This window comes from Geospiza fortis, unplaced genomic scaffold, assembly GCF_000277835.1.
Source record: "Geospiza fortis unplaced genomic scaffold, GeoFor_1.0 scaffold114, whole genome shotgun sequence".
NCBI lineage: Eukaryota > Metazoa > Chordata > Aves > Passeriformes > Thraupidae > Geospiza > Geospiza fortis.
This window is the reverse complement of record NW_005054383.1, coordinates 1,700,231-1,725,040: the sequence shown is the minus strand read 5'-3', so window position 1 is coordinate 1,725,040 and position 24,810 is coordinate 1,700,231. Positions and strand designations below refer to the sequence as shown.

At 52.0% G+C, this 24,810-nt stretch overlaps 1 protein-coding gene across 1 annotated transcript in view; it reads left to right on the top strand.

Moving 5' to 3' along the window:
* Positions 1 to 627: 627 nt before the first annotated feature.
* CFAP70 (cilia and flagella associated protein 70) overlaps positions 628 to 24,810 on the top strand; it is a 25,398-nt gene continuing 1,215 nt past the window's right edge. Inside the window, exons 1-25 of the mRNA XM_031060433.1 lie at positions 628 to 736; positions 2,985 to 3,171; positions 3,466 to 3,561; positions 3,909 to 3,988; positions 5,023 to 5,196; positions 5,589 to 5,771; positions 6,153 to 6,244; positions 7,291 to 7,384; positions 8,417 to 8,551; positions 10,451 to 10,579; positions 11,625 to 11,716; positions 13,317 to 13,377; positions 14,532 to 14,723; positions 15,415 to 15,546; positions 16,345 to 16,470; positions 16,980 to 17,113; positions 17,218 to 17,333; positions 17,489 to 17,644; positions 18,585 to 18,680; positions 19,363 to 19,439; positions 20,163 to 20,315; positions 21,905 to 22,066; positions 22,233 to 22,322; positions 23,828 to 23,929; positions 24,700 to 24,796. Of these exons, the coding sequence (XP_030916293.1) occupies positions 686 to 736; positions 2,985 to 3,171; positions 3,466 to 3,561; positions 3,909 to 3,988; positions 5,023 to 5,196; positions 5,589 to 5,771; positions 6,153 to 6,244; positions 7,291 to 7,384; positions 8,417 to 8,551; positions 10,451 to 10,579; positions 11,625 to 11,716; positions 13,317 to 13,377; positions 14,532 to 14,723; positions 15,415 to 15,546; positions 16,345 to 16,470; positions 16,980 to 17,113; positions 17,218 to 17,333; positions 17,489 to 17,644; positions 18,585 to 18,680; positions 19,363 to 19,439; positions 20,163 to 20,315; positions 21,905 to 22,066; positions 22,233 to 22,322; positions 23,828 to 23,929; positions 24,700 to 24,796 (3,007 nt within the window). The 5' untranslated portion in view covers positions 628 to 685. The remainder of the gene's footprint in view (positions 737 to 2,984; positions 3,172 to 3,465; positions 3,562 to 3,908; positions 3,989 to 5,022; positions 5,197 to 5,588; positions 5,772 to 6,152; positions 6,245 to 7,290; positions 7,385 to 8,416; positions 8,552 to 10,450; positions 10,580 to 11,624; positions 11,717 to 13,316; positions 13,378 to 14,531; positions 14,724 to 15,414; positions 15,547 to 16,344; positions 16,471 to 16,979; positions 17,114 to 17,217; positions 17,334 to 17,488; positions 17,645 to 18,584; positions 18,681 to 19,362; positions 19,440 to 20,162; positions 20,316 to 21,904; positions 22,067 to 22,232; positions 22,323 to 23,827; positions 23,930 to 24,699; positions 24,797 to 24,810) is intronic.

Genomic DNA, 24,810 nt, shown 5'->3' with positions numbered 1-24,810 from the left:
TGCTGCAGACCCCCGGGTCAGCGAGGGGCTGCAGGACCGTTCTGGGGCAGGAGAACCGCCGGGCCCGGGGCTGAGGGGCTGCAGGACACACCAGGGTGAGAGGAGCCCCCAGCCCATCAACGCTGCCCTGAGGGGGCTGCCAGGCCCTGGGGGTGTGAGGTGAGGGGGCTGTGGGGTTCCTGAGGAGCCCTGAGGGTATTCTGAGGGTTTCACAAACCTGAGGAGCAGAAGGAGCCAGGTCCCCACAGCATTTGGGAGCCATGAGGGGACAGCTGGTGGCCGCCAGCCTTTAGCCTATGGGGTCACCATTAACTTAAAAAGGGAGTAAAAGAAAGCCAGGGATGTACTGGGAGCTGAGAGCAGCCTGGCACAACAAACCTTTCCTGGGAGCAGCAGCTGGGTGAAGCTTACAGAGATGGATAATTTTCACATTACATTTTTCCCAGTCCTCCCCCTGCACCTCGTGAGAGATTTGTCACTGCCAAAGCCCTGTGCATTCAATGGTGTTTTGACAGCCAAGCCCTGAATAGCGCTTGCAGCCCGCACTGCTGTGTCCTGCAGAGGTATCTGGGAGAGGAATGGAGCAGTTTCATGTTTCTTTCCTCATTCTTTCTCCTGCAGAGCCGAGGAGGTCCCTGCGGGGCTGACTGGTAGGAAGGAGCCTGCTGCTGCAGCTCTTCCCAGGATGTCACAGCCCACACCAGTACAGATCACAGTCGTGAGTGCACAGGACCTGGTAAAGTTCTGAAAATATCTCTACTCATTTAATAAACAAGGCCAGAGCAATTCTGTGTGCACAGGGATCCCCTGTGAGAGCAGGCAGGGGGTGATAAGGCTAAAGGAAGGAGTGGTGGGAGTATCAGAGGTTCAGCAATGCCACACTGTGGCTTCCTCCTCCCTGCTGAGGAGTTCACACAGAGGCACAATCTTGTGAGGCACATAAATTGGGGAACACACCTCCCTAGCAGCAGGCCACAGATAATGGGGTGAAATGTACCTCTCTGCCTCCTCTAACTGTATGGAAATGGCAGGTTTTTTAAGCAAAACACAGCAAAATGTGATCAGTGAGACAAAAACCTGTGGAAGGACCTCATCTTGGGTGTAAAGCCAGATTTTCATCCCAGCTCCAGCTGTTTAAATCATTGAAAGCAATAGGTAGCTCTGGTTTTAAAAAGGCAGTGGATCCAGTTCAAGGCTATGAGCTGGTGCCAATCAAACCACCACTGCTGTGATTTCCATGTGATGCACCCAGCTGTCCTTAAAGTCTTCCAGAGGAACTGGCATTTGGGAGGGAATGTGGAGGAGAAGCTCAGCTCCTGCTGCAAGCAGAAAAAATGCAAATCCCTGCTTCTGCTCCAGCAGCAGACAGAAAAAGCAATCCAAAAGCACCTGCTTGAGGCTTTCACATTGTAGTATTGAAGTACCTCTTACACTGATGGATTCAGCAAACAGCAGCTTAGGTGAGGTTTGAGGTGAGAGGGGGATAAACAATGCTGGGAAGAAAAGGCTGCTGGATTGATTGCATCTGGAATGTTGCTTTCTGCTTCTGATTGCTCCACCGTGAGAAAGGGCTGTGCAAAAGGGAGGGGGGGTTACAAAAGGGCAATAATCACAGCAACAGGATGAAAAAAAAGCCCGGCTGTAAGAATGTGGAATCCACTTCTAGCTATAAGTGTGGAATCTGCTTAATTAGAGGCAATGTAGAGCAGGATGAGAGAGGAGTCTTGGATAATTAATGGTACAGGGAAAGGTTAATTGGATTCTTCTGTTTAGCCATTCATAGGATGTATGCTCAAGGAGACAGCGAGAAGGGCTGAAAATTAAAACCAAGTGAAAGAGATCTCTTTTTGTGTAAGAACCAGCATGGAACTAATTACCCCAGTGACAGGGAGAGAGGGAGCTGAGGGTGGGTTAGGCATCCCTGTGGCTCAGCACTAAGGAAAAGCTGGGTTTGGGTACAATGGTCCTTGTGTTCAGCCCCTTCTCTGTGGATTGAGAGCTGAACTGTGTTTCTGCTGCAGGGAGCCCTTTGGTACCTGCTGCCCAGCCCTTCCTGTGCTGTGGAGGTGCCCGGTGCTGCCCCTGTGGGTCCCCACTGCCATGTGCTGTGCCCTCTCTGTTCCTCTCCAGCCCTGTTTAAGCCCCTCTGTTCAGACATTTGAAATTCAAAGTAAAATTGGAATCTCCTCATCTCTGCTTAAAGCAAGTGGTATGAAGGTGGTGTAACAACAAATTGCAGAGCTCCCTAAGAGCTTGCTGGAGCCCTTCCTTTGATTTCCAAGAATCATGTAGGTTGGAAAAGGCTTCTGAGACCATCAAGTCCAACATTTAACCCAGCACTGCCAAGGACACCACTAAAGCATGTTCCCAAGTGCCACGTTCCTGCACGTATCCTTTGAACACTTGCAGGAATGGGAACTCCTCCACTTCCCTGAGGAACCTGTGCCAGTGCCTGAGCACCCTTACAGTGAATGAATTTTCCCTAATATATTCCCTAACCTAAACCTCCCCTGGCACAACTCGAGGCTGTTTTCTCTTGTCCATTTCAGGACATTTTGCACCATACGACATCCACAGGTATCCTGTGAGCTCATCCATGTAGCTCAGGAGCTGCTTTCTTAGGAGACAGCAAAGGTCTCAAGCTTCCTGGAAGTACAAAAATATCAGTGGAGTATTTGGGGATTTGTTTTAGATGTGCCTTTCCTGAGGTGAAGCCTGAACCTCTCTATCTCCCTTGCCACAGCTCCTGATAATCTTTGGGGCATCACAGCATGGTGAAACAGGAAATTTCCCTCCTAAAGACAGGGAATGGTGAGGTCTCAGTGTGGCCAAGCTCTGCTCCTCTTCCTCATTCCTCTGGTGGAGCAGGTTCCCACAAGTGAGCCCTGTCCTGGTCGCTGACCTGAGCTGCTGCCAGAGGAACTCTGATCCTGGGATGCTGCTGCAGAGCCAGCTGCTCTCTGAGCTCTTTTTTTTTTTGACAGAAAACTCTCAAAAGCAGCTTGCTTTATACGTTGGTGCGTGTGGAGTACAACGGAGCAGTCCTGGGAGACTCCTCCAAGACTCATGTGCTGCCAGATGGGACAGCAGAGTATGACTTCAGCACCAGCTTTGAGTACAGCCCCGATGGGCCCAACTCCTTGGACGTCCTTGTGCAGAAACCAGTGCTCTGTAAGTAGCTGGTGCCAGATCTCCCACCTTGGAGCTGGGTGCTGTGGCTGCAGCAGTCACTGGTTCAGGAATAGCACTTCAGCAGCAGTGCTGGGAGGCTCTCAGCGCTTCTTGTCCATCTCAGCCAGCTGGAAGAATCCCCTTTCATGTTGGCCCGTGCTCCTTTGGCTTTGCTGTGCTTGTCAGCCTTGGGAGGTGAAGAGGAGCTTGTGCCAGAGCTCGCACAGACCCTCCCTGGTGCCTGACCTGCTGGTCCAAGGAATTCTGCCAGCTCCTCTCTTTTTATCTCCCTAGTGACACTGCTAGAAGTGACATCAAAGGACAAGAAAAAACCAGAGAAAATCACTCCTCTTGCCCAAGCTGTGGTGGACCTTCTACCTCTGCTGCAAGGTACAACATTGAGTTTTACAGCCTCCATGACCACTCATTGCTCCCTGGCACTTTCTGATCTCTGCTTATCGACCCCTGACTACAATTTATCTCCTTTGGACAAAGTAACCTTCATAGCTCTGCAAAATCTGATTCAGGGGAGCAAGAGTAGCTCAGAATTCAGAATTCATTCCAAATGAAATCAAAATTCAGAACCATGATTTTGCCTCATGTAAGGTGTTCCTGCCCATGGCAGGGGGCTGGAACAAGGTGATCTTTAAGGTCCCTTCCAACCCAGATCATTCCATGACTGTGATTCTTTGCAGAGGGTCTCACTTCAGGCTGTTCTCATTCCTGTTTCTTCCCAGGAGTGCGTTCACTGAAGGTCTTAGCTCCTTTGTATGCAGTGCCTGCCTCCCCATCAGCGAAGCTTTGCCCTGAGGCCATGGTATGTGGAATTTGGAACTGTTCCTTCCCTCATTCAGCTCTCTGCTGCTTTTTAATGGGAGGGAGAGCATGACTCAGCTGCCTGGCTCATCACGGATGTGGTACAGCCCTATATGTTACAGGCTTGGAGGCCTTTCCCGCTCCCTCTGACGTCTGTCCCTGCTTCCCTCTGATAGGTGAGGTCGTGCTGGGAAATGTTAATGTGTGCAGCTCCCCAATTGCTCTGCAAAAAATAACAAAGATGGAAAGCACAGTGCTGAAAACCCCCAAAAGGCAGCGGCAGGGTCACCTGCCCAGCTTTATTAGCCTTCCTTTCTGCAGACGAAATGTCTGAGTCCATTATTGTACAAACTCTGACTGCCTTTCCTGCAAGGTCCTTATTCATTCAGCAGGTTGCAAAGTACCCAGTGACTAAAACAGGGAATGAAGTATGAGGCTGGGAAAATGTGTCCAATTTTGCTGCTGAGCCTGCCTGCAGTGAGCACCGGGAGCAAACTGGAGGGGTGGATATCCCATTAACAGCTCTGTGTTTAAGAGGAGTTCACAGTGAGCAAGGTGGGGGGGGGCACTCATTAGGGAGGACAGGTAATAAATGCTGACCAGCTGGTTTTCCCTCACACACCATCCATCCAGGGCTGGGACAGGTAATTAAAGGCTGCACACAGAGCATGGAGATAGGGCAGAGGCAAAGCTGTGGCTCTCTGAATCACCAGGAGAAAAGCATAATTTTCCACCCTTGATGTTCTTTCTCTGTGGCTCCTTTCATGAGACCCTGCCTCTTTCTCCACAGCTCATTTTATGAGACCCTTGGGGCATGTGCCATACCTCAGCCAGGCTGTGATTTAAACAAACAAACACCACAATTGAGCCAAATTGGTCCTGAGATTCCTTTCCTGTGCTGGGCTGTTTTCTTTTACATCGAAGATGAGGCACAAGATAACATTATATGTTCTGGCCTTGGGTTTCTGCTTGCTTCTCCCTAAGAGCAGGCAAGCTATGATTGTTTACTGGCTCGATTTTATCTTTGTCTCACAGGCTGGCCTTGAAGTGATAGTGAGCACCAAAGAGCTCCTGCTGTCTGCCACCCAGTTCTCAAGTGGGAACCTCCTGAGCATCACTGTGGAGGCAGCTTATTCTGTCCCTGAAGCCTTTACTGCTGATGCCCAGCAAAACTACATGGTTTGCTTGCAAATGCCAGCAGCTGGTGAGGTGAGAATGGCCCAGGCACAGTGACAGGGGGTTTGGCTGGGTTTGGGTTGTTCTCCCACCCCAAGGAACAAGTGTCCAGGCACATGGGGTGCACAGCTTCCGTGCTTGTGCACCAGCAGCCTTTGTTGGGAGGTCTCAGAGTCTCTGTGGCGTGATGTGTTTCTTTAACACAAACAAAGGTCTGTTTGGAAAGATTTGGATTCAAACTGGCAGGGCTTTTTCCACGTGGCTCTTTATTTTTATTCCATTCTTTGTATGCGTGCGGTGGAGTGCATTTTCCGAGCCAGGCACCCTGTACTGTTGCTTTGCTTTGTTATCCCAGCTTGGAGCAGCTGGCTCTTGCTCCTGCTCCTGTTAGAAATGCAAATCCTTTTTTTCTCCTGTGTCTCTAGAAAGAATTGCCATTGCTCTTCAAGAATGGCATCCTGAAGGCTGATGGTGAAAAAGAACCATTTCCCCGGCCCAAAAACTGGCCCGTTGGCCCCATCCTGGCCCCTGATGCTCTGAACATACCTGACTCCTTCATTGTTGGTGGGCCCTATGAGGATGAGGATGGAGACCTCAACAGAAGTGAGGTGAGGAAGGACTGGCAAGTTTAGAAGAGAACCAGGAGGGATGGAGAGACTTGGTATGAGAGGGAGGTGGGTGGTCACTGTGCAGTGTCCAGCACAGAGGTGGTTCTCCTGGGGCAGCAGACATACTGACTCACTGCTGGAGACATCCCAAGGGAGAATGTGGCAGGTCTGGTCCCAGGAAACACCCACACTGAGCTGGGTTATCTCCCGTGAGCCAGGCACTTAACGCTGATGGTGTCTGCAGGAAGGGCTGTCAGCCTCTCTGCGGGGCTGGCCTGCCTTTGGGCACTTGGACACCTCTGTCTGACTCACATTCTCTCCTGGGGACACTTTTGAGGATGATGCAGGCTGTGGAGTTTGACTGCACGTTGTTTCTCACAGGACAAGGAATTCAGGACACAGGCCGAGAGCTCGAGGAGGGTCGTGTGGGACATGGAAACGCGCTGTTTCCTGGATGCTGATGCCGTGGCCGTGTAAGGGACCTGAGCAACCCAGCCCAGAACATGCTCAGAGTGACCTGAGGCAAGGAGCTGCAACATGCAGCTGCTCTTGGAGACCACTTAGGGGTCAAACTGTGCCTCTGCCCCACCTGCCATGGCTGCTGTGACTGTCTCTTGGCCACAAGCATTCACCTGAGCAAGGGCACGGCTCTTGAAGTGCCTTGAGCTGCTGGCAGCAGCTTTGTTCTGCTGTGCTGGGAAAAGATGAATTGTCTGGAGCTGCTATCTCCAGGCCACAAATGCTCTCTCCTGCTGCCAGCAGCTGGGGCTGGGGGCTGGTCCCTGCATGGCTGGAAGGAAGGGGCAGAAGTTATGGTGAGCAGACCTGGACTAGAGTGGCATCCACAGCTCTCCTCTGAGCTGCTAATTAAGTTTTTACTGAATCCCAAATACATTCAAACCTTTCACTCCATGTGGGCACTCTTCATTTGCTTTTTTATTGGATAAGTGTTGCCTTTAGCAGCTCCAGATATGCTCACGATCAGGATGAGTGTTCTATTTATCTTTGAATCCTGCTATTTTCTGGCCTCAGCTGCATCATGGCTGTGCATTTCACAGCCAAATTACTCCTTGTGTGGAGATACTCACTTCTATCTCATTTGATTTTTTAAATTCTTTCCCCTACACATCCATCCACCTGCCTGCTGGTGTCAGAGTCACCAGCCACTTTGAATGCAAGCTCAGGATCCACGTGCTCTGTACAATTCAGGTTTTATACCAAAGTTAATCACATTCCTTCTTACTTATTTCTGAAGTAACTGGGGGAGAGAGAAAGCCCAATGTGTTGCTCTCACTGTTGTTTTAAAGCTGGCTGTGCCATAAATGCAGCAGCAGTGGATAGAGCAGAAAATGTGCCCAGCTTGCCCCAAATCACAGTGTTCCCATGGTCTGAGGCTGTTTGCTGAGGGAATAGGATGGGGCAAACCCAAGGGGAGCTGCTGGGGCACAGAGGAGGGTGGTGGGGCTCTCCAGCTGGGTTTCTGCCTCTCCTCAGTGCATCCTGCATCCTTTGTGCCCAGCCTGCAGATGCGCATTGCCGAGCGCCGCCACTGGCCCGTGGAGCTCTGCAGGATGTCCTCAGGTGGCAAGGGGAAAACCAGCAAACCTGACAAGGTAAAAGTGGGGTCTGGCTTGTGGAATAGCATTACATTAGCAGGCATTTTCCTCTTGAGCCCTTTGTGATAGCAAAATCGACCTTGAGGCTGCCAAAGTGAGTCAGAGAGCAGGAGGCTTTGTGAAAAATCAGCTTTATAGGGCTGTTAAATAATTACAGAGTCATATTTTTTCCTTATAGCTCTCACTGATGATCTGTGGTAGCTCACTGGAAAGAGGACAGGGTGACTTTTCAAATCACAGAATAGTTTGGGTTGGAAGGGACCCCGGGCTCCACCTCCTTCCAGCCCCCTGCCACAGGCAGGGACACTTTCCACTAGAGCAGGTGGCTCAGAGGCTTGTCCAGCCTGGCTCTGAAGAGAATTGAAAGTAATTCTTTCAATTGAGCTGTTCGGTGGCCAGTGGGATTTTGAAACAGCTTGAGGAAGTTCTTGCATTCTTTCTCAGGCTGTAGGTAAGTTATGCTTTTGCATCTAAACCAGGGTGGTTTAACAGAGAAACAGCCCCTTAGAGAATGGTTCTGCTCCTGGCAGATGATTGTGTGAGAGCTCCTAATCTATCCCAGGGCAAAGCTATATAAGTTGGTGTAAATCCCTTTCAGCACTCACAGTGCCAGGATTTTGCAGCTCTGATGATGATCCTTCTAGCCAGGCCTCCCACACCTCCTAAGCCACTTGGTGTCTGTCCAGCCTGAGATGCACAACTCTGGTAGGGTCACCTGGGTTTCTAACCACACACAGCTGATAATCTTCCAGCTGTATCTCAACAAGACCATCCTGAGGAACAACACAGTGCAAGAATTAGAGAGAAAAGCTGCCCCACGGGGATTGGGATAAAATTAATATTCTACATATGGAATGACTCCAGTGTATTCATCCAGGTTGTCTCGGCTGCGTGCCAGTGACAGAACCATGGGCTCATCAGGTGCATCAGTTTGCTATGTGGCCTTCTCTTAATGAGATTGGTGACCTTGTTCCCTTAAGGAGAATAACAGCCTGTTCAGGATCTCAGTCCCTTGCTCTGTGTTTCCAGAAAGATGAGGACAAGCCGATTGCCTTCCATGGTGTGGCATATGTCAACATGATGCATTTGCTGTGCCCTGGGGTGACGCAGATCCGAGGGGCCTTCCGTGTCTTCAACTACGAGGACAGCGAGGTGTTTGAGAAGGTGAGAGCAGCAGGCTCTGCTCCAGCTCTGCACTGGGGGCTTGGGAGCAGGGACAGTGGCAGAGGGTGTTTGGGAGCAGGCAGGATGGACAGAGGGTGTTTGGGAGCAGACAGAGTGGACAGAGGATATTTGGGAGCAGGCAGTGAAGGCAGGGAGTGTTTGGGAGCAGGGACAGTGGACAGAGGGTGTTTGGGAGCAGGGACAGTGGACAGAGGGTGTTTGGGAGCAGACAGTGAAGGCAGGAGGCAGGGTGGGCAGGGGGTGGTTGGGAGCAGGCAGGGTGGACAGGGGTGTTTGGGAGCAGGCAGGATGGACAGAGGGTGTTTGGGAGCAGACAGAGTGGACAGAGGATATTTGGGAGCAGGCAGTGAAGGCAGGGAGGGTTTGGGAGCAGGGACAGGGGACAGAGGGTGTTTGGGAGCAGACAGTGAAGGCAGGAGGGTGTTTGGGAGCAGGCAGGATGGACAGGGGGTGTTTGGGAGCAGGCAGGGTGGACAGTGTTCTAGCTGGAGCTGGATCTGAACCTTGAGTGCCCTTCTGGTGATGGAGAAAATTAATGATAAAGCTTTTAGGTACAGGTTTTTCCAAGGCAGATTTCTAGGGGGGAGTGAGTAGGTCTGGGGGCTGAGAGAGGCTTTGAATCTCACTCCACTCCCTCCTATGCCAGCATGATCCACTCTCCCCAGGCTGGAACATGGGCAAGGGAAGGGTGTTGCTGGGAAGAGCAAACAGTGGCTTTAAAAGGATTGCGTTACCCCCGGCAACCACCAAAAAAGCTGTCACTGGGGCTCTTTCAGCTCCAGCTCACCGAGGTTTATTTGTCTTTTCGTTTTTCTCTCTCTGTTACTAAGAGTGACAGTTACATCTCCATTTTCCCACAGTCTCTCCCTCCTGGAACAGACCTGAGCTTGTTTCAGGAGGGCAGATGCACAGCCTGGTTTTACCCCCCATGTTCCCTGTGGGGCTGTGGTCCAGGTGCAGGGGCTGGGTGAATTCCAGCCCTTCTCCTGCCTCCCTGCTCCCACTGGCTGCTGCAGAGCTGGGCTGGGCATGACTGTGTCTGCTGGGCTCTGCTTCCCTGCCATGAATAATGACCCCTTGGCTGAATGGTGCTGCCTGTCCTGTGCCATTTATCTGTCACAAGTGAAGTCCTTCTTACTCCCCAGGTGCTTTGGGTTGCCTTCTAAGGAGTCACCCTACAGCTGCTCCGTTCTCTACCCAGGAACCCATAACTCTTGCTAGCCCAGTTCCTGTAACCAGGATGTGTGGGAGGGAACAGCATGTCTGGGTGGTCAAATACTGTGTAAACACAAAGTCTAGCAAACTTATTCCTTGCAATTCCCTGTGTGTCAGGGTAGCAGCTCCACACCTAGCAAACTTATTCCTTGCAATTCCCTGATGTGTGTCAGGGTATCAGCTCCACACTAGAAAATGAGCTGGGAGCCAAGGGATGCTGTCAGGCAGGTGGGGACCCCCAAAAATGTGTGGAGCAGGCCTGGTGAGAGAAGCCAGATTCATCCAGCAGCCCTCATCACCAGGCACATCCATAGCTGGGGACAGGTCTAGGATCCCACCAGGAATTCAGGATCATGAATCTGGATTCCAGCACATTCAGCACATATCTCAGGCAAGGATCAAGGGCCAGTCCTCAGTGAAAACACAGCTCTTTGAGGGAACATGGAGAAACCCCCACTGAGTGTCATAGTCTGACCTGAGGCTTCACAGCTACACAGGATCAGAGCTGGGCTGGAGCACCAGCAGCTGAACTCTAGGAGGAGAGAATGAGGTTACAAAACTCTTAAGGTATTTAAGACCCTGACAGTGTGTTTTGTGATGAGAGAGGTTAAGGCAAATGAGTGAGGAAGCCTGCTTTGTCCCTTGATTGTCTCTATTTTTCAGACCAGAGTTCAGTACAGTATTTTCCGGGATCGCAGGTCACAGCTCAGTCTGGGCAAGGGAAGCCTGGGGACCCCTCCTTCCAGCAAAGCTGCTCCCAATAAGTCTCAGAAGGAAGATTCCAATGCCATGGTAAGGTCTGGGGAGGTACATGGCACCATGGTTGCTCTGGTTCTGTGTCACAGGAAGCTGGGACACACAGGAACCAGGGGTGGATGAGAGATACTCCTTATCCTAGACTGATAGAATCTTCTCCACATGAAGGGATCCACAAGGACCATGAGTCCAACTCCTGGCCTCATGCACAGGCACCCCAACAATCCCACCCTGTGCCTGACAGTGTTGTCCAAGTACTCCTGGAGCTCTGGTAGCCTTGGGGTCGTGACAGTGCCCAACCACCCTCTGGGAGAAGAATCTTTCCCTGACATCCAACCTAACCCATCCCTGGCACATCTCCAGCCATTCTCTAAGGTCCTGTCACTGGTCACAGAGAGCAGACATTGGAGCTGCTTCTTGTAAGGATGATGCAGCTTTCCCTTATCTGAAGTCCTAGGATGTGCTGCTTGAACTTGCAAAGATTTGAGATTTATTGAGTCTGAAACAAGAGACATCTTTTATTTTTCCTAAGAGTTACTCAGCCTATCCAAAATCCACTTGTCAGATGGCACTGGAGAATCTGAAAATGTCACAAATCTCAGCCTTGAAGGACAGGTAATTATGTCTCTCCAAAGAGAAGGAGAGACTGTAGAGCATCACGGTGCTGGTGTCTCACACCTTTCACACAATTAGATTCCTCAAGAGTGAGTTGGACAAGGGATGTTTTACGTAGATGTTGTCCCAGAGTTCTTCCAGCAAGGTCCACCTGGAGAGCAGGCTGGCACACTGGGCTAGAAGGTCTCTGTAAATTGTCATGCATTTATTTAAATTATCCCTTCATATTTTGGCTTCTTGCTCTGGAATGCACATTCATTCTGCAGGCAGATTGATTATCTGGGCTCTCTCCTTTTCCCTAGCCTGGTTTCTCGAGCTGGATTTTGCTGTAACTCATTCTGAGGGCGGCTTATAAAACAAGCTGGATCTCTGCAGCTGGGGGATATGTGGCTGTGTGCTCAGTATTTCACTGTGCCAGCACTGGCTGCAGACAGCACGACACAGGGAGCAATGTTTCTCTCCACAGCAATACAGCGAGGCAGGAACGTTCCTGGTGATGGAGATAAAGCTGGACAGGCCCTTGGTCCCAAAGCGGCTGCGGGAGGAGCTGGTCCAGCGGTGCGTAAGGATGGGCTGTGGGGCTGACAGCTCCTCTCTGCAGGCTGGAGAGAGGCTTGTACAGCAAACCCCCCTTGGAATACTCCATAAAGAGGGCCTGAGACAAAGCCCACAGGAATCAGGGGGAGGATTTGGCCAGACTGCTTTAGACGTGGCATCTGGTGTGTTGGGAAAACACTTGTTCATCCCAGCTGGCATCTCCCTGCCATTCCTCTCAAAACAAGAGACACCAGAGCAGCACAGCAGTGTCTGTGTTCCTGTCTGTGCTTTGTTTCCCTCTAATCCCCATGTGCTTGCCTCTTGCATGTGATGTTCAGTGGCTTGGTCAGTCCTGGCCACCAGCGTGGACTGCCCTGGGTAGTGCTGCTGTTGCTTCACCAGAGCATTCTCTCATTTTTAGCTTTACAGAAGTTTTTTCACAATGTTTTACCCATCCCTCAGCTTTTATGTTAGTTTTCATGTTGTTCTGCTGCAGAGCTGCTCTTTCATCTCTTCTGCATTGAGATTTCAGTTCCTGTCCAGTGGCAGCCCTGCTCTGTTATGGGTTAGAAAGCCATAAAACACCTAATTTATGGAATGAAAAAAAAAAAAGAAAATGCAGCAGATGAATAAGGTATAAGAGGTGCAGGTTTATATCTCTCAAACAGGAATGTCATCCATTGAAGGTATATGTGTTGTCCTCACTGCTCCCTGCTGTCTCCCAGGAGGAACAGGCTGAGGAAGGTGAACCCCTCTCAGAACAGATCTTTTCCTGCCCTATTTTATACATTTCTACTCTTCTGCAATGTGTGTGGATTCAGTGTCACTCCTCCTTGAACAAGCCTGTGGCACCTTGGCTTGGTGGATGGATCGTGTTCTGAGGACTGAGGGTGTTCTGGAGTCCAGCAAGCAGGAAATAGTGAAAAAAAATTAAATTAATTAAGGCTGGTTTGGCACCAGGGACTTTAATTCCAGAATCCCAGAATGATTCAGTTTGCAAGTGACCCCTGAAGGTCACCTAGACCAATGTTCATGTTCAACTGGGGCTCCCCAGAGCACATTACTCTGTGTGCAGATGCTTTTTGGGTATACCAAGGGAAGGAGACTCCACAGAGAATCCTGCCCCAGTGCTCAGCCACCCTCACCTTAATAAAATCTTAGTTAAAAATATGCTAATCCTAATGGAAGGTCATTGTAACTGCACAGAGGCCCAGGCAGGGCTGGGTGGTGTCTGGGGGTCTGAGGTTGGTGTCCGGGGGTCGATGTGTGGCCAAGGGTGCCACAGCCAAACTGGGCAGTGTTGGAACTGATGGATCAATTCTACAGAGCTTTCCTCAGGCTGGTTCCTTCCTTACACCTGTTCTGCAGAACCAGGAGCTCCAAGATACAGCTCTGCTGCTCCAGGAGAGCAGTTTGGGTTGGCAATGAATGTTAACCCTGTCCTGACAAGGCACAACCATCAGTTGTAGGGACCTGTTCACTCTTGGTCTGAGATTTCAGGTTTCCTCTCAGGGCCCTGTGAAGTGTCTCATGGACACGATGGCAGGCTGGAGCCCTCACACTACACAAGCCAGCACCCCTGGCAGTGGCTCTGCTGATTCTCCTCTGCTCTCACTGACAGGGTCAAGGAGCTGATTCCTCCCCGCCCTGCGCTGGCCCCGCAGACAGAAGGAGCCAAGAAGGTACGTGTGAGCCTTCCCACCATCCTGCCACCCCACCCTGCCCTCAGAGCCTTCATTCCCAGCCCACAGCAACATGGGGATGAGGTTTGAAGAGATCAGGGGTGCAGGGCCGCAAAGGTGGTGAAGGGTCTAGAAGGGAATAGGGAAATATGAGGAGTGTGAGGTCACTTGGAATGTTCAGCCAGGAGAAGAGAGACTGAGGGTGGAGCTCATTGGGGTCTGCAGCTTCCTCACAAAGGGCAGCTTCAATCTCTGCTCTCTGTGAGCAGCTGGAGCTGTGTCCGGGGAGGTTTTAATGGATTTTAGGAAAAGAGGGGCTGGGCACTGCCCAGGCTCCCCAGGGAATGGGCACAGCCCCAAGGCTGCCAGAGCTCCAGGAGTGTTTGGACAACACTGTCAGGGATGCCCAGGGTGGGATTGTTGGTGTGTCTGTGCAGGGCCAGGAGCTGGACTTGATCCTTGTGGATCCCTTCCAATTCAACATATTCTATGAAACACACAGAAAAGGAAACTTCTGTATGGGTTATCTCCACAGCAGTGTGCCTTGGGAACCCATCCGTCACTCGTGTTAACACCCATTCAAATGGAAGCCATGAAGAGATGGAGCAAAGGGAGGGAAGGCAGCCATGGGGGGATGTTTGGAAGGAAATGGGATGCTGGGAAAAGAGGCTACCAGCACCTTACATTTATATCCTGGGCAGTCCCAACAGTTCCTTGTCTCAGAGCAGCCCCTGTGCTGCGTCAGACTCAGACAAATCTGAACAGAATCAGCCCTGAGCTTTCTCAGGTCACCAAGAATTTTTGAGGATCAAGATTATGGAGATGACAGGTTCTGCTGAAGAGGGCTGACCATGGGTTTCAAGGCTCCCAGTAAATGAGATGTATTTTACTCACAGCCAATTATATTGCTATAGGAGAGATAGCAGTGACTGGAATACTGGGTTGTGATGGAAAATCCTAGCAGGGAGGAGCTCTTTTATGTTTACCTGCAGATATTTTCTCAGCCCTCAGGCGTGGACAGGAAAGGATGTGTGACAGACTAATTGAGACCTGAGTCAGGTGGAGTTAATGGGAGGCGTGGGCTGTGGCAAATCAAATACATATCAAGGTTGATTGCATAAGTGGCTTGTGAAATTTATTTATTTCTTTCCTAGGTGGTGGAAGATTATCACAAACGTGTCACCAATGTTGCTGTTGCCATCCTGAGGGAGTACCATGAGCTTTTTGGGAAGCAGCTGCTTGACCAGGGAGTGATGGACCACGAAACCATGGAGGAACAGAAACGTCAGCTCAACTACGAGCTCAACACCTCTGGGAAATATTTTGCTTTTAAGGAACAGCTTAAGGTGAAGACTCCTTTGTGCTTTTTGCTTTCCTACTTGTTTTGTCCAGACACTTTCTCAGTGAGGAACTGAGATTTCCTCACTGAGAAAGTTCTCAGTGCTCAGTTTTCAGTGAGGAACTGAGTTATCACCATGCTGCTCCATGGTGATAACTCAGGATGATGTGTTGCTCCAGAATCCTTTCCTGCCACCTAGAGCTGTTGCAGTGAGCACTGTGGGACAGGATTCCCCTCTAATGGAGCAGGCACCAAGCTGCTTTGGTCCCACACCAAGAGAGCACTTCCTATCAATGGGAGCTACTCACATGCATTTACCCCATGCTCATAACCTGAGAAAGGCAAAGCTGGCTGCTCTCACATTCCCAGTTTGCCCAGGCAAAGCTGGCTGCTCTCACATTCCCAGTCTGCCCTGGCAGGGAAAGGAGGTTCCACACTCTTCCTGGAGCCCCCCTCTCTGTCCTGAGGAGATGAGCCATCCACATGCTGTCCCTAAAGGCTGTCAGGGAGGTGGGAAAGGAAATCCCCCTTGCTTGCTTTTGTTTTTTGTTTTTTTTTTTTTTTTTTTGTTTTATCAGTGGTGGGCTGGATTTATTTCTCAGAACTAAGTTGGTTCAGGCTCTTTCTGTGTGTGATTACAGAGCTGGTGGGGGGCATGGGAGGGAACCTGCCTTGTGCAATGTCCCTTGTCTCCACAGTATTCTGTGGTGAAGATTGTGAGGGAGAAATACCTGAAGACCACAGCGTTTGAGACCAAGGAGCAGCTGCAGGCGTTCCTCAGTGAGCTCTATGTGTACCTCGTGGACCACATGCACATGGCCCTGAACAAGGTGGGGGAAATGGGGGTCACTCAGGCCCTGGCTTCACTCTGGGTCCAGGGCAGGGGAAGGACTGTTGCCTTCAAGGCAGAAGCAGGCTCATGCTTTCATCTGCTGGAGTTGTCACTTGTAGACCATGAGCCACACTCGAGGCAGGGATCCAGTGCTCAAAATCCTGGGGGAGGTGTGAGATGGCACTGGTGAAGCTGCTGTAGCTGGCACATGGTGAGGATGGCTGGGCAGAGCAGGAGCTGGGGTCACCAGTGAGTGGTCCCGCTGAAGTGTGTCATCACTTTGATCTGGGGAATGCTGTGAACAATCATAGCATCACAGACAGGTTTGGCTTGGAAGGGACCTTAAAGCTCATCTCATTCACCCCCTGCCATGGCAGGGGCACCTTCCACTATCTCAGGTTGCTCCAAACCCCATCCAGCCTGGCCCTGGACACTGCCAGGGATGCAGGGGCAGCCACAGCTGCTCTGGGCACCCTGTGCCAGGGCCTGCCCACCCTCACAGGGAATAATTCCTTTCCAATATCTAACCCTGCCCTCTGGCAGTGGGAAGTCCTTCCCCCTTGTCCTGTCCCTCCATCCCTTGTCAAAATTGATGTTGCCCTGTGCCTATGTGGCAGAGGTACCTGGGAATGGTGGGAATGTGTCCCAGCACAGAGCAGCTTGCCCTTCCCAGTGCCAGCCCCAGTCATACTGGTCTGTACTGTGTGCAGTGCTGGTGTGGGACCTGCTGCCATGCTGGGATCACACAAAGCACTCTTCCCTTCCCCAGGGCTAACACTGTCTCCTTCCCTACCAGCTCCTGTCTGGGGAAGATGTTTCTCCTGCCCCTCCACCCAACACGACCAGGAATCAGCTCTTGCTCTTTGCTCGTGAAGCTGAAGCCAACAAGGACCTCAAACTGGCCTCTCTGTTCTACAATCAGGTGAGGGAGACCCAGATCTCTCCTGCCATCACCTGTGAGGGCTGGCACAGCCCAGCAGCACAGTGGGGCCGCTGCTCACAGCTCAGCCAGCCCCCACTGTGCTGGAGAGAGGGAGGAAGGAGCTGAGCATCACCAGGATACTCAGGTTGAAGTAGGATTTGGGAGGGATTTCCCAGGGAGATGCTGCTCTCTACAGGATGTGAGATTGTCCCTGGCCAGGTCACTGAGGCCAGGGGAAATGGGATGTGCTGGGTCAGTTCTGGGGACACTGGGCCCTAGGAGGTGTCAGCTGGAGCTGGAGGACACATGTTAGGTGGAGAAGGCTTGGAGGAAGTGGGCTTCCAGCACAATCCCATTTAGGGGACAACCTTGCATGTGACAGACAAGGTTTTGAATCCTGCTCAGCTGGGCTGGGGTGGCCAGGGAAGCTGTGGTAATTCCAGAATTGCCTGCCCAGTCCATGGCTCTGCTGAGCCTGCCTGCAGTGATGACTGATCTCTGTTGTGCAGAGAATAGCTCGGGACCAGCGCAGCATCCAGGCCTGGCTGGACTATGGAGCCTTCTGCCTCCAGTATGAGGATGCCACCAAAGCCCAGGAATGCTTCCAGCAGGCCGTTTGTCTGGACCCCCAGCACGTCCAAAGGTGCTGAGTGCTGCTGGTGTGGGTGGGTGGGGGGGGAGGGAGTGGAGTGTATCCCCCACACCACTGCTGGGCCTGCAAGGCTGACTGCTCTGCCCCTGCCCCAGCCTGCTGCTCTGTGGCATTGTGTGTGTCAAGCTGCAAACCTATGAAGAGGCAGAGATTTTCTTTGAGGATGCCTGCTGCTTGGAGCCATCCAGCATCATAGCCTGGACCCTCACAGGTACAAAACCAAGCCAGTCTGGTGCTCAAAGTATCCCTGTGGAGCCAAGCATTGTTCCTGCCCTCAGTCCTCTTCTCCCTGCTCCAAGCTGAGGGCTAAGGGAAGCATTTTGCTTCCTTTGGGTGTGTGCTGATGCTGCTCTGTGTCTCCCACAGGTTTGTTTTATGAGCTGCAGAATAGTTACATTCAGGCAGAAAGGAGCTTCCGTGAGGCCAAGAAGCTCCTGCGAGCTGAGCTTGAGGAGGAGAGGAGAATCCTTGAGGCTGCTGAGGCAGAAGGGAAAAAGCCCAGTTCTCCCAGCACACAGCCAGGTAACAGACAAAGCCAGGAGGTGCCCTGACACCAGCAAGAGGAGTGGATCTGTGTGGTGAACAGTGGAAGGAGAGGAGAGTTTTTAACAGGAGAAGTACAAAGGGTAAAGGTAGAAGATGTGGACTGTGAGCTAGAACAGAATTCCATGGAAGCTGTCACTGTGAGTTCCCAGCACAACAATCCAAAGGGCAAAGCAGCTGCTTGGCAGTGACCCTGAGGCCAAGGCTTCCTTTGGAGCCCCTCTGAGTCCAGCCTGAGCTGAGGCTGTCTGTCCTGAGTCCCAAATATTTGGCCAGGCTGCAGGAAATGCTGACTGGCTTTATTTTTAACATTATCACCACTCATGCACAGCGCCTCAGGCAGGCAGGCTCGTGACACACGCGGGTTTTTGTCCCTTCTGATTATGAGGAAAGGGATATTCATAGAATCATGGCATGACTAAGGCTGGAAAGGACCTCCAAGATCGAGTCCAACTGTTAACCCAGCACTGCTGTGTTCATCACTGGCCCATATCCCCAGTGTCACATCCACAGGGCCTTTGAACACTTCCAGGGATGGCGACTCCACCACTGCCCTGGGCAGCCTGTTCCAATGCCTGACCACCCTTTCTGTGAATAAATTTTTTGCTGTCATTGAACTTAGACCTCCTTGGTGCAACTTGAGGCTTTTCCACTCATCCTGCCTCATTTATACCTGTTTCTGGCTTCACATGGTAATCTTGTGCAAAGAAATTTCTTCCCAGCTTTGAATACCTGATAGATCTTTTATATTTTCTCTCTTCTCTCTCTTTTTTTTTTTTTGTGTGTGTTTTTGGGGGTTTTTTGGATTTTTGGGGGTTTTTTTGAGTTTTTCTTTGCTTGTTTTTGTTTTGTGGAATCATGTTCTAAACTGGGAAGTTTATGGCTTTCCACCTAATGGTTCTTGGGGGTTTCATTGCAGAGAAGATTCCAGATGGCTCAGCTGACAAAGCACCAGAGGTCGTGGAAGGTGGGACACCCAAGGAAGAGGCTACAGCAGTGCAGGAAGCCCCAGAAGGTTTGGGAATGGGGATGGGGAGAGCTGGGAGATGGTCCTGAGGGAATGGTGGGGAGTAATGTGGGAGCAGTGAGCCCTGGCCCCCATGCTGACAGGGCCTGTTGTCTCTCCTGAGCCAGGGAATCTGCAGGCAAAGCAGGTTCACTCTGATTTTCAGAGCAGCACATCTCAGGGTGGTCAGCCAGCAGGTGAATGCAGCTCTCTCTCTCACATCACTGCACCCTGCACCTTCCTTTTCTTCCTCCTGAGATGCCAGCTCTTAAAGTGTCCCTAGGGATCCCCTGTGGTTGTGTGGTGTGGGATCTGCCTCCTCCACAGCCCCTGTGGTGCTGGAAATGGCACTGCTGGGTGCCTCAGGGCCCCCTGGTTGCTTTGAGGAGGCAGGAGCCTCACTGTAGTTGTCTCTGACAAGCATCATTCATAAATTTCCACCTTTTTTCCTCTAGGTTTGGACTGGAAAATTAGTGGGTGAAGAGTATAATTTCTTTTCAGATCTCCTACAAAACTTAAGCCCTTCAGAAAGAAATGCTGAGTTAATCTCTGCTTCAGCCTCCCCTGCCACCTCCTGGGTTTTGCTCCATGTTGCAGGGATTTTTCTGTCTCCACTGGGATGTCAGGACCTGCTTTGGCTCCAGAAATAAAAACCCCACTTTGGAACTGACAGAGACACATTTTCTTGCAGCTCGAGAACCTCAGCCACCTCCCTACACAATCTTCATGAAGTCAGTGGAATTCCTGATGAAATTCAATGCTGTCCGGGTCAGTTTAGCAGGAGGAGTGGGGAGGGAGGCTGGGTTATTCCCAAAGAGCTCCAGCCAGCCCCTTTCTGGGCCTCAGGGAATGAGCCTGGCTACTCCAGAGGCTGAGCACAAGAGGGAGCAAAGCCACCACTGCCCAGAGATGCAGAAGTGTGGCCAGGCAGAGTGTGGAGCCCACAATGCTGGCTGTGGACACAGAGCCCAGCACTGCCTGCTGCAGAGAGCAGCTCAGAAATGGTGCAGGGTGCTGTGCCCTGTGCATTCAGAGATGGGATCCATTATTGTGGTGCTCCCAAGATGCCTGAACTCCTGTGATTCAGACACTTGTGGATGCTGGAGGGATTTTTGTATCAACTGTGGAATGTGCCTGTCCTACCAAGTCGTCTCTGGGACATCTCTGGTTGTCACATTGTGCTGCCTGCCTAAATTTGACGTGGCAGAAAGAGTTGCTTAAAGCAACTAAATGGAATCCTGGAATGGTTTGGTTTGGAAGGGACCTTGAAGTTCATCTCATTTCAACCCCCTGCTCTGGGCAGAGAGATTTTCCACTAGATCAGGGATACCTTCTACTAGACCAACATTCAAAAGAGGAGAAAAAGAAATTTCCTTTGTGTTTCTGTTTGTGGAAGTCAGAGAGGTGTCAGTCAGCTCTCCTGCCCTGTCCTGCTGGGGTGTCCATGGTGTCCCTGCTCCCCTAACCACTCCCTGTGCTGTTCCTCCCCAGTTTGTTCACAAGGCACTGGCCCACGAGCTGCTGAGCCTTCAGGGAGGCCCCACCTGTGCCTACTACCTGGCCCTGGGCTGGACCTACCAGCTGCGGGAGGACCTGCCCAGATGGGAGGAGTGTCTGCGCGAGGCCGTGCGCATCGAGCCCTTGGTGTGTGAGAGCCCCGAGCCCCTGCTGCATTCCCCCTTCACCATTCCAGAGCCCCTGCTGCATTCCCCCTTCACCATTCCAGAGCCCCTGCTGCATTCCCCCTTTGCCATTCCAGAGCCCCTGCTGCATTCCCCCTTCACCATTCCAGTGCCCCTGCTGCATTCCCCCTTTACCATTCCAGAGCCCCTGCTTCATTCCCCCTTCACCATTCCAGTGCCCCTGCTGCATTCCCCCTTCACCATTCCAGAGCCCCTGCTGCATTCCCCCTTTGCCATTCCAGTGCCCCTGCTGCATTCCCCCTTTACCATTCCAGAGCCCCTGCTTCATTCCCCCTTCGCCATTCCAGAGCCCCTGCTGCATTCCCCCTTCACCATTCCAGTGCAGTCCAGAGCATTCAGTGGGAGGGCAGTCACAGCAGGCTGTGGCTGCAGCACTGCTGTCCTTGTTAGCCCATTGTCACAGCCTCCTGTCACTCCCTGCACGGGCAGGCAGCATCTCAGAGCCTCTCTCTGCCTCTCCCTCTCTACATCTGCCATTCTTTTCTCTCTCAGGTATATCCTGTTCCTCTGTCCCTGGGTGGGAGAGTCAGGTTCTGTTTCATGACAAACAATGTTGCTATTGAGCTCTCTTTGGGGAGGCAGAGTGAAAGGAAAGCAGGGGGAAGATGACACCTGGGAATGCTGTGTGCAGGCAGGACACTGGGCAGGGAGCTGGAGGGGGATCCCATTGCTGGTGTCCTGCAGGCAGCCCACTGACCTTAACTCTCTCCATAAACCCTGATATCACAGAATCATGGAATTGTTTAGGTTGGAAAAGCCCTCTGAGATCATCAAATCCACCCATTCCCCAGCACCACCATGTTCACAATTAAACAATGTCCCCAAGTGCCACATCCACACAGCTTTTAAATCCCTCCACCACAGCCCTGGGCAGCTGTGCCAGTGCCTGACCACCCTTTCCATGAAGAAATTCTCCCAATATCCAATCTGAACCTGTCTTGGCATAACTTGAGGCTGTTTCCTCTCATCCTGTCCCTGTTGCCTTGGAGCAGAGCCTGATCCCCACCTGGCTGTCCCCTCCTGTCAGGAGTTGTGCAGAGCCTGAAAGTCCCCCTGAGCCTCCTTTTCTCCAGGCTGAGCCCTTTCCCAGCTCCCTCAGCTTCTCCTGGTGCTCCCTTCCTTTCCCTGCACCCCCTCCAGCCCCTCAATGTCCTCCCACAACTGAGGGCCCCACAGCTGGACACAGCACTGGAGCTGTGGCACCCCCAGTGCCCAGCACAGGCCCACAAGCCCTGCCCTGCTCCTGCCAGCCACACCATGGCTGACACAGGCCAGGGGCCATTGGCCTGCTTGCCCACCTGGGCACACCTGGCTCTGCTTCAGCTGCTCCCAACCAGCACCCCCAGGTCCTTCCTTTGCCACCAGGCAGCTTCCAGCCCCACTGTCCCCAGCCTGGAGCACTGCCCAGGGAGTTGTTGTGATAACACAATGGAACACTGCTCAGCTCCTCCTTTCTGCTGCTTGCAGTGCCCCAGCCCTCCCTCAGGTGTTTCTCCCATCCATGTCTCACTCCTGGTTTTTGGTGCACAGAATCCAAATGTCTGGGCTCAGAAAGGGCACCTGTGCTACCTGCAGAAGGACTTTGAGAAAGCAAAGGATTGCTACGAGCGAGTGATCAGCTTTGAGGAGGATGCTGCTGATATGCACTTTGTGTACCTGCGCCTGGGCTCCATCTACCTGGGCGAGAAAGAGGTGAGCAGCCAGCAGGGCTGTGGAGGGCAAGTTAGCACAGAACAAATCACTGCTGCAGCAGCAGTGGGGCCACTGGGTGTCTGAGCCCCGTGGCAACAGGGTGTTTGGCAAAGCCCTGTCTGTCTGTGGGGTGCTGCAGAGGATGTGTGTGTCTCTCTCCTGGCAGTATGCCCGGGCCAAGCACATCTACCTGCTCGCCTGTGACAACTCTGCCTCCTGCCTCACCTGGCTGGGCGTGGGCATCGCTTGCTACAGGGTGAGTGCAGTTGCCTTCCTGTCCTCTGGGCTTCTTCACTGGGTGGCACAGGGCTTGGCTCTTGCAGGATCCCCTTGTTTAAAGCAACTCTTGGCTGCCTGTGAGCCAGTGCTCCCAAATGCCATCGTGTCCCGTGTGCTGTGACAGCCCCAGCGTGGCACCTGGGTGGTGTCACCTTCAGCCCCTGCTCTGGGAACTGTGATGGTGTTTGAGGGTCCCCAGGACGAGGGAAGAGATGAGAATCTTGACTCCATTTTTCAGAAGGCTGATTTATTACTTTATTATATATATATATATATTTTATCATATTATTTTATTATATATATTATATATTATTATATTTTATTATATATTACATTTTATTATATATATTATGTTTTATTATATATATTATATTTTGTTATATATATTATATTAAAAGAAAATGTAATATGTATACTAAATATACTAAAACTATATTAAAAGAATAGAAGACAGGATTTCATCAGAAGGCTAGAAAGGAATGAATAATAAAATATTGTGACTGACTAGAGAGACTGACACAGCTGGACTGGGATTGGTCATCAAGTAAGAACAATTCACACGAGAGCAATCAAAGATGCACCTGCTGGTAAACCATCTCCAGACCACGTTCCACAACCATCAGATAGTTATTGTTTACATTTCTTTTCTGAGGCTTCTCAGCTTCTCAGGAGAAAAATCCTAGAGAAAGGATTTTCATAAAATGTCACAGTGACAGGGAACAGCCATCCTTCCCCTCTTCCCAGCTCCTGGCAGCACCTCCTTCCCCAGGGTGGCATGGCAAACAATCTGGGCTCTGCTCCGAGCTCCTGCCTGCACATGGCCTGCATGTCACCAAGGCGCTGGGTGGGATGTCAGCAGGAGGAATCTCGGTGCTTTCCCTGTCCAAGGGAATGCAGCACTTCTGAAGGGCTGCCAAGGACACCCAGGCACCAGCAGTGCAGTATCTCCCCAAGGGACACCAGCTTCCTCCGAGGGAGTTTGGCTGAGGAGGCAAGCAAGGAAGGAATTTAAACTTCTGTTCCCCCTTGGCCAAATGTTTACCTCCTGGGAGGCTGTGGAATGGGGTAAGGGAGGTGAGTGGTGGCCTGGGCACCAGCTACCCCTGCATGCCCAGAGCTGCTGCACAGCAGCAATAGGGAGCAGGAGCACAGCCATGTTTCCTCATGGGCTGGATCACTCAGTTCCTGGAGGTGAAGGGGTTTCTGCTGCTTTCCTTACAGCTGGAGGCTAAGTTAGAAATAGTGTGTGGTCCCACAGGGGTCAGCAGTGGGAAGCTCCTGCTCCAGACTGGAGATCTGGATGCTCTGGCACTGAGGATGACTCCTTGTCTGTGCCCTAAATCCTTTCCCCCATGTTTCTCTCAGGGAAGCCCTCCTAGGAGCTTTCTGTTGCACTTGTGCTGTTAGAACAATGCCTGTACTGTTGGGAAGCCCTTTCTGCCTGCTCTCTGTCATTTGTCCATGCCTCCTCTCTCCCTCAAGCTGGAAGAGATGCTGGAAGCAGAAGATGCTCTCTCTGAAGCCAATGCCCTAAATAACACCAACGCTGAAGTGTGGGGGTATCTCGCCCTCATCTGCCTGCAGGTGAGTGCCCAGCCCGTGCCAGCCTGATGGGGTGGGGGTTCATGGGGGGTTTGTTGGGCTCCTGGGGGGGGTTGGCATCTGCTCGTGAACCTGAAGAGCTGGTGTGGAGCTCTGTGATAAAAAGTTTGAGGACTGCTCTTGGGGAGAACGAGTGCTTGGATGGCAAAAGCAGCACCCGGAGGCACCGAGTGCCCCAGGGTGTCTCCTCCCTGCTGAGCTTCTTACAAATGGCATTCCACGGAGATCCCATGTCTTTCCTGGGGTGCTGGCCACTGCTGAGGCACCCTGAATCCTGGGATCAGTTCTGGGCCCCCTCATGACAAGACAGACATGGAGAGGCTGGGGCATGTCCAGGGAAGGGGCTGGAGCAGCAGGAGGGGCTGAGGGAGCTGGGAAAGGGGCTCAGCCTGGAGCAAAGGAGGCTCGGGGGGACCTTGTGGCTCTGCACAGCTCCTGACAGGAGGGGACAGCGTGGGGGGGAACAGGGACAGGACAAGGGGAAAGAGCCCCAAGCTGTGCCAGGGGAGGTTTAGGTTGGATATTGGGAGAATTTCTTCATGGGAAGGGTGGTCAGGCCCTGACACAGCTACCCAGGGCAGTGGGGTGGGTACCCATGCATTAGGGGATTTAAAAGCCGTTTGGATGTAGCACTTGGGGACATGTTTGAGTGGTGGCCTTGGCAGTGCTGGGGGAATGGGTGGGTTTGATGCTCTCGGGGTCTTTTCCTGCCTGACGCACCCCAGGATTCACTCCCCGGTGCTGTGTTGCAGGGCGGGCGGCAGCTGGAGGCAGAGCAGTGTTACAAATACACCGTCAAGGTTCGTGCCTGTCCCTGTCCCGCCGGTGTCGCAGCCGGGGCACCGAGCGGCACAGAGCAGCCC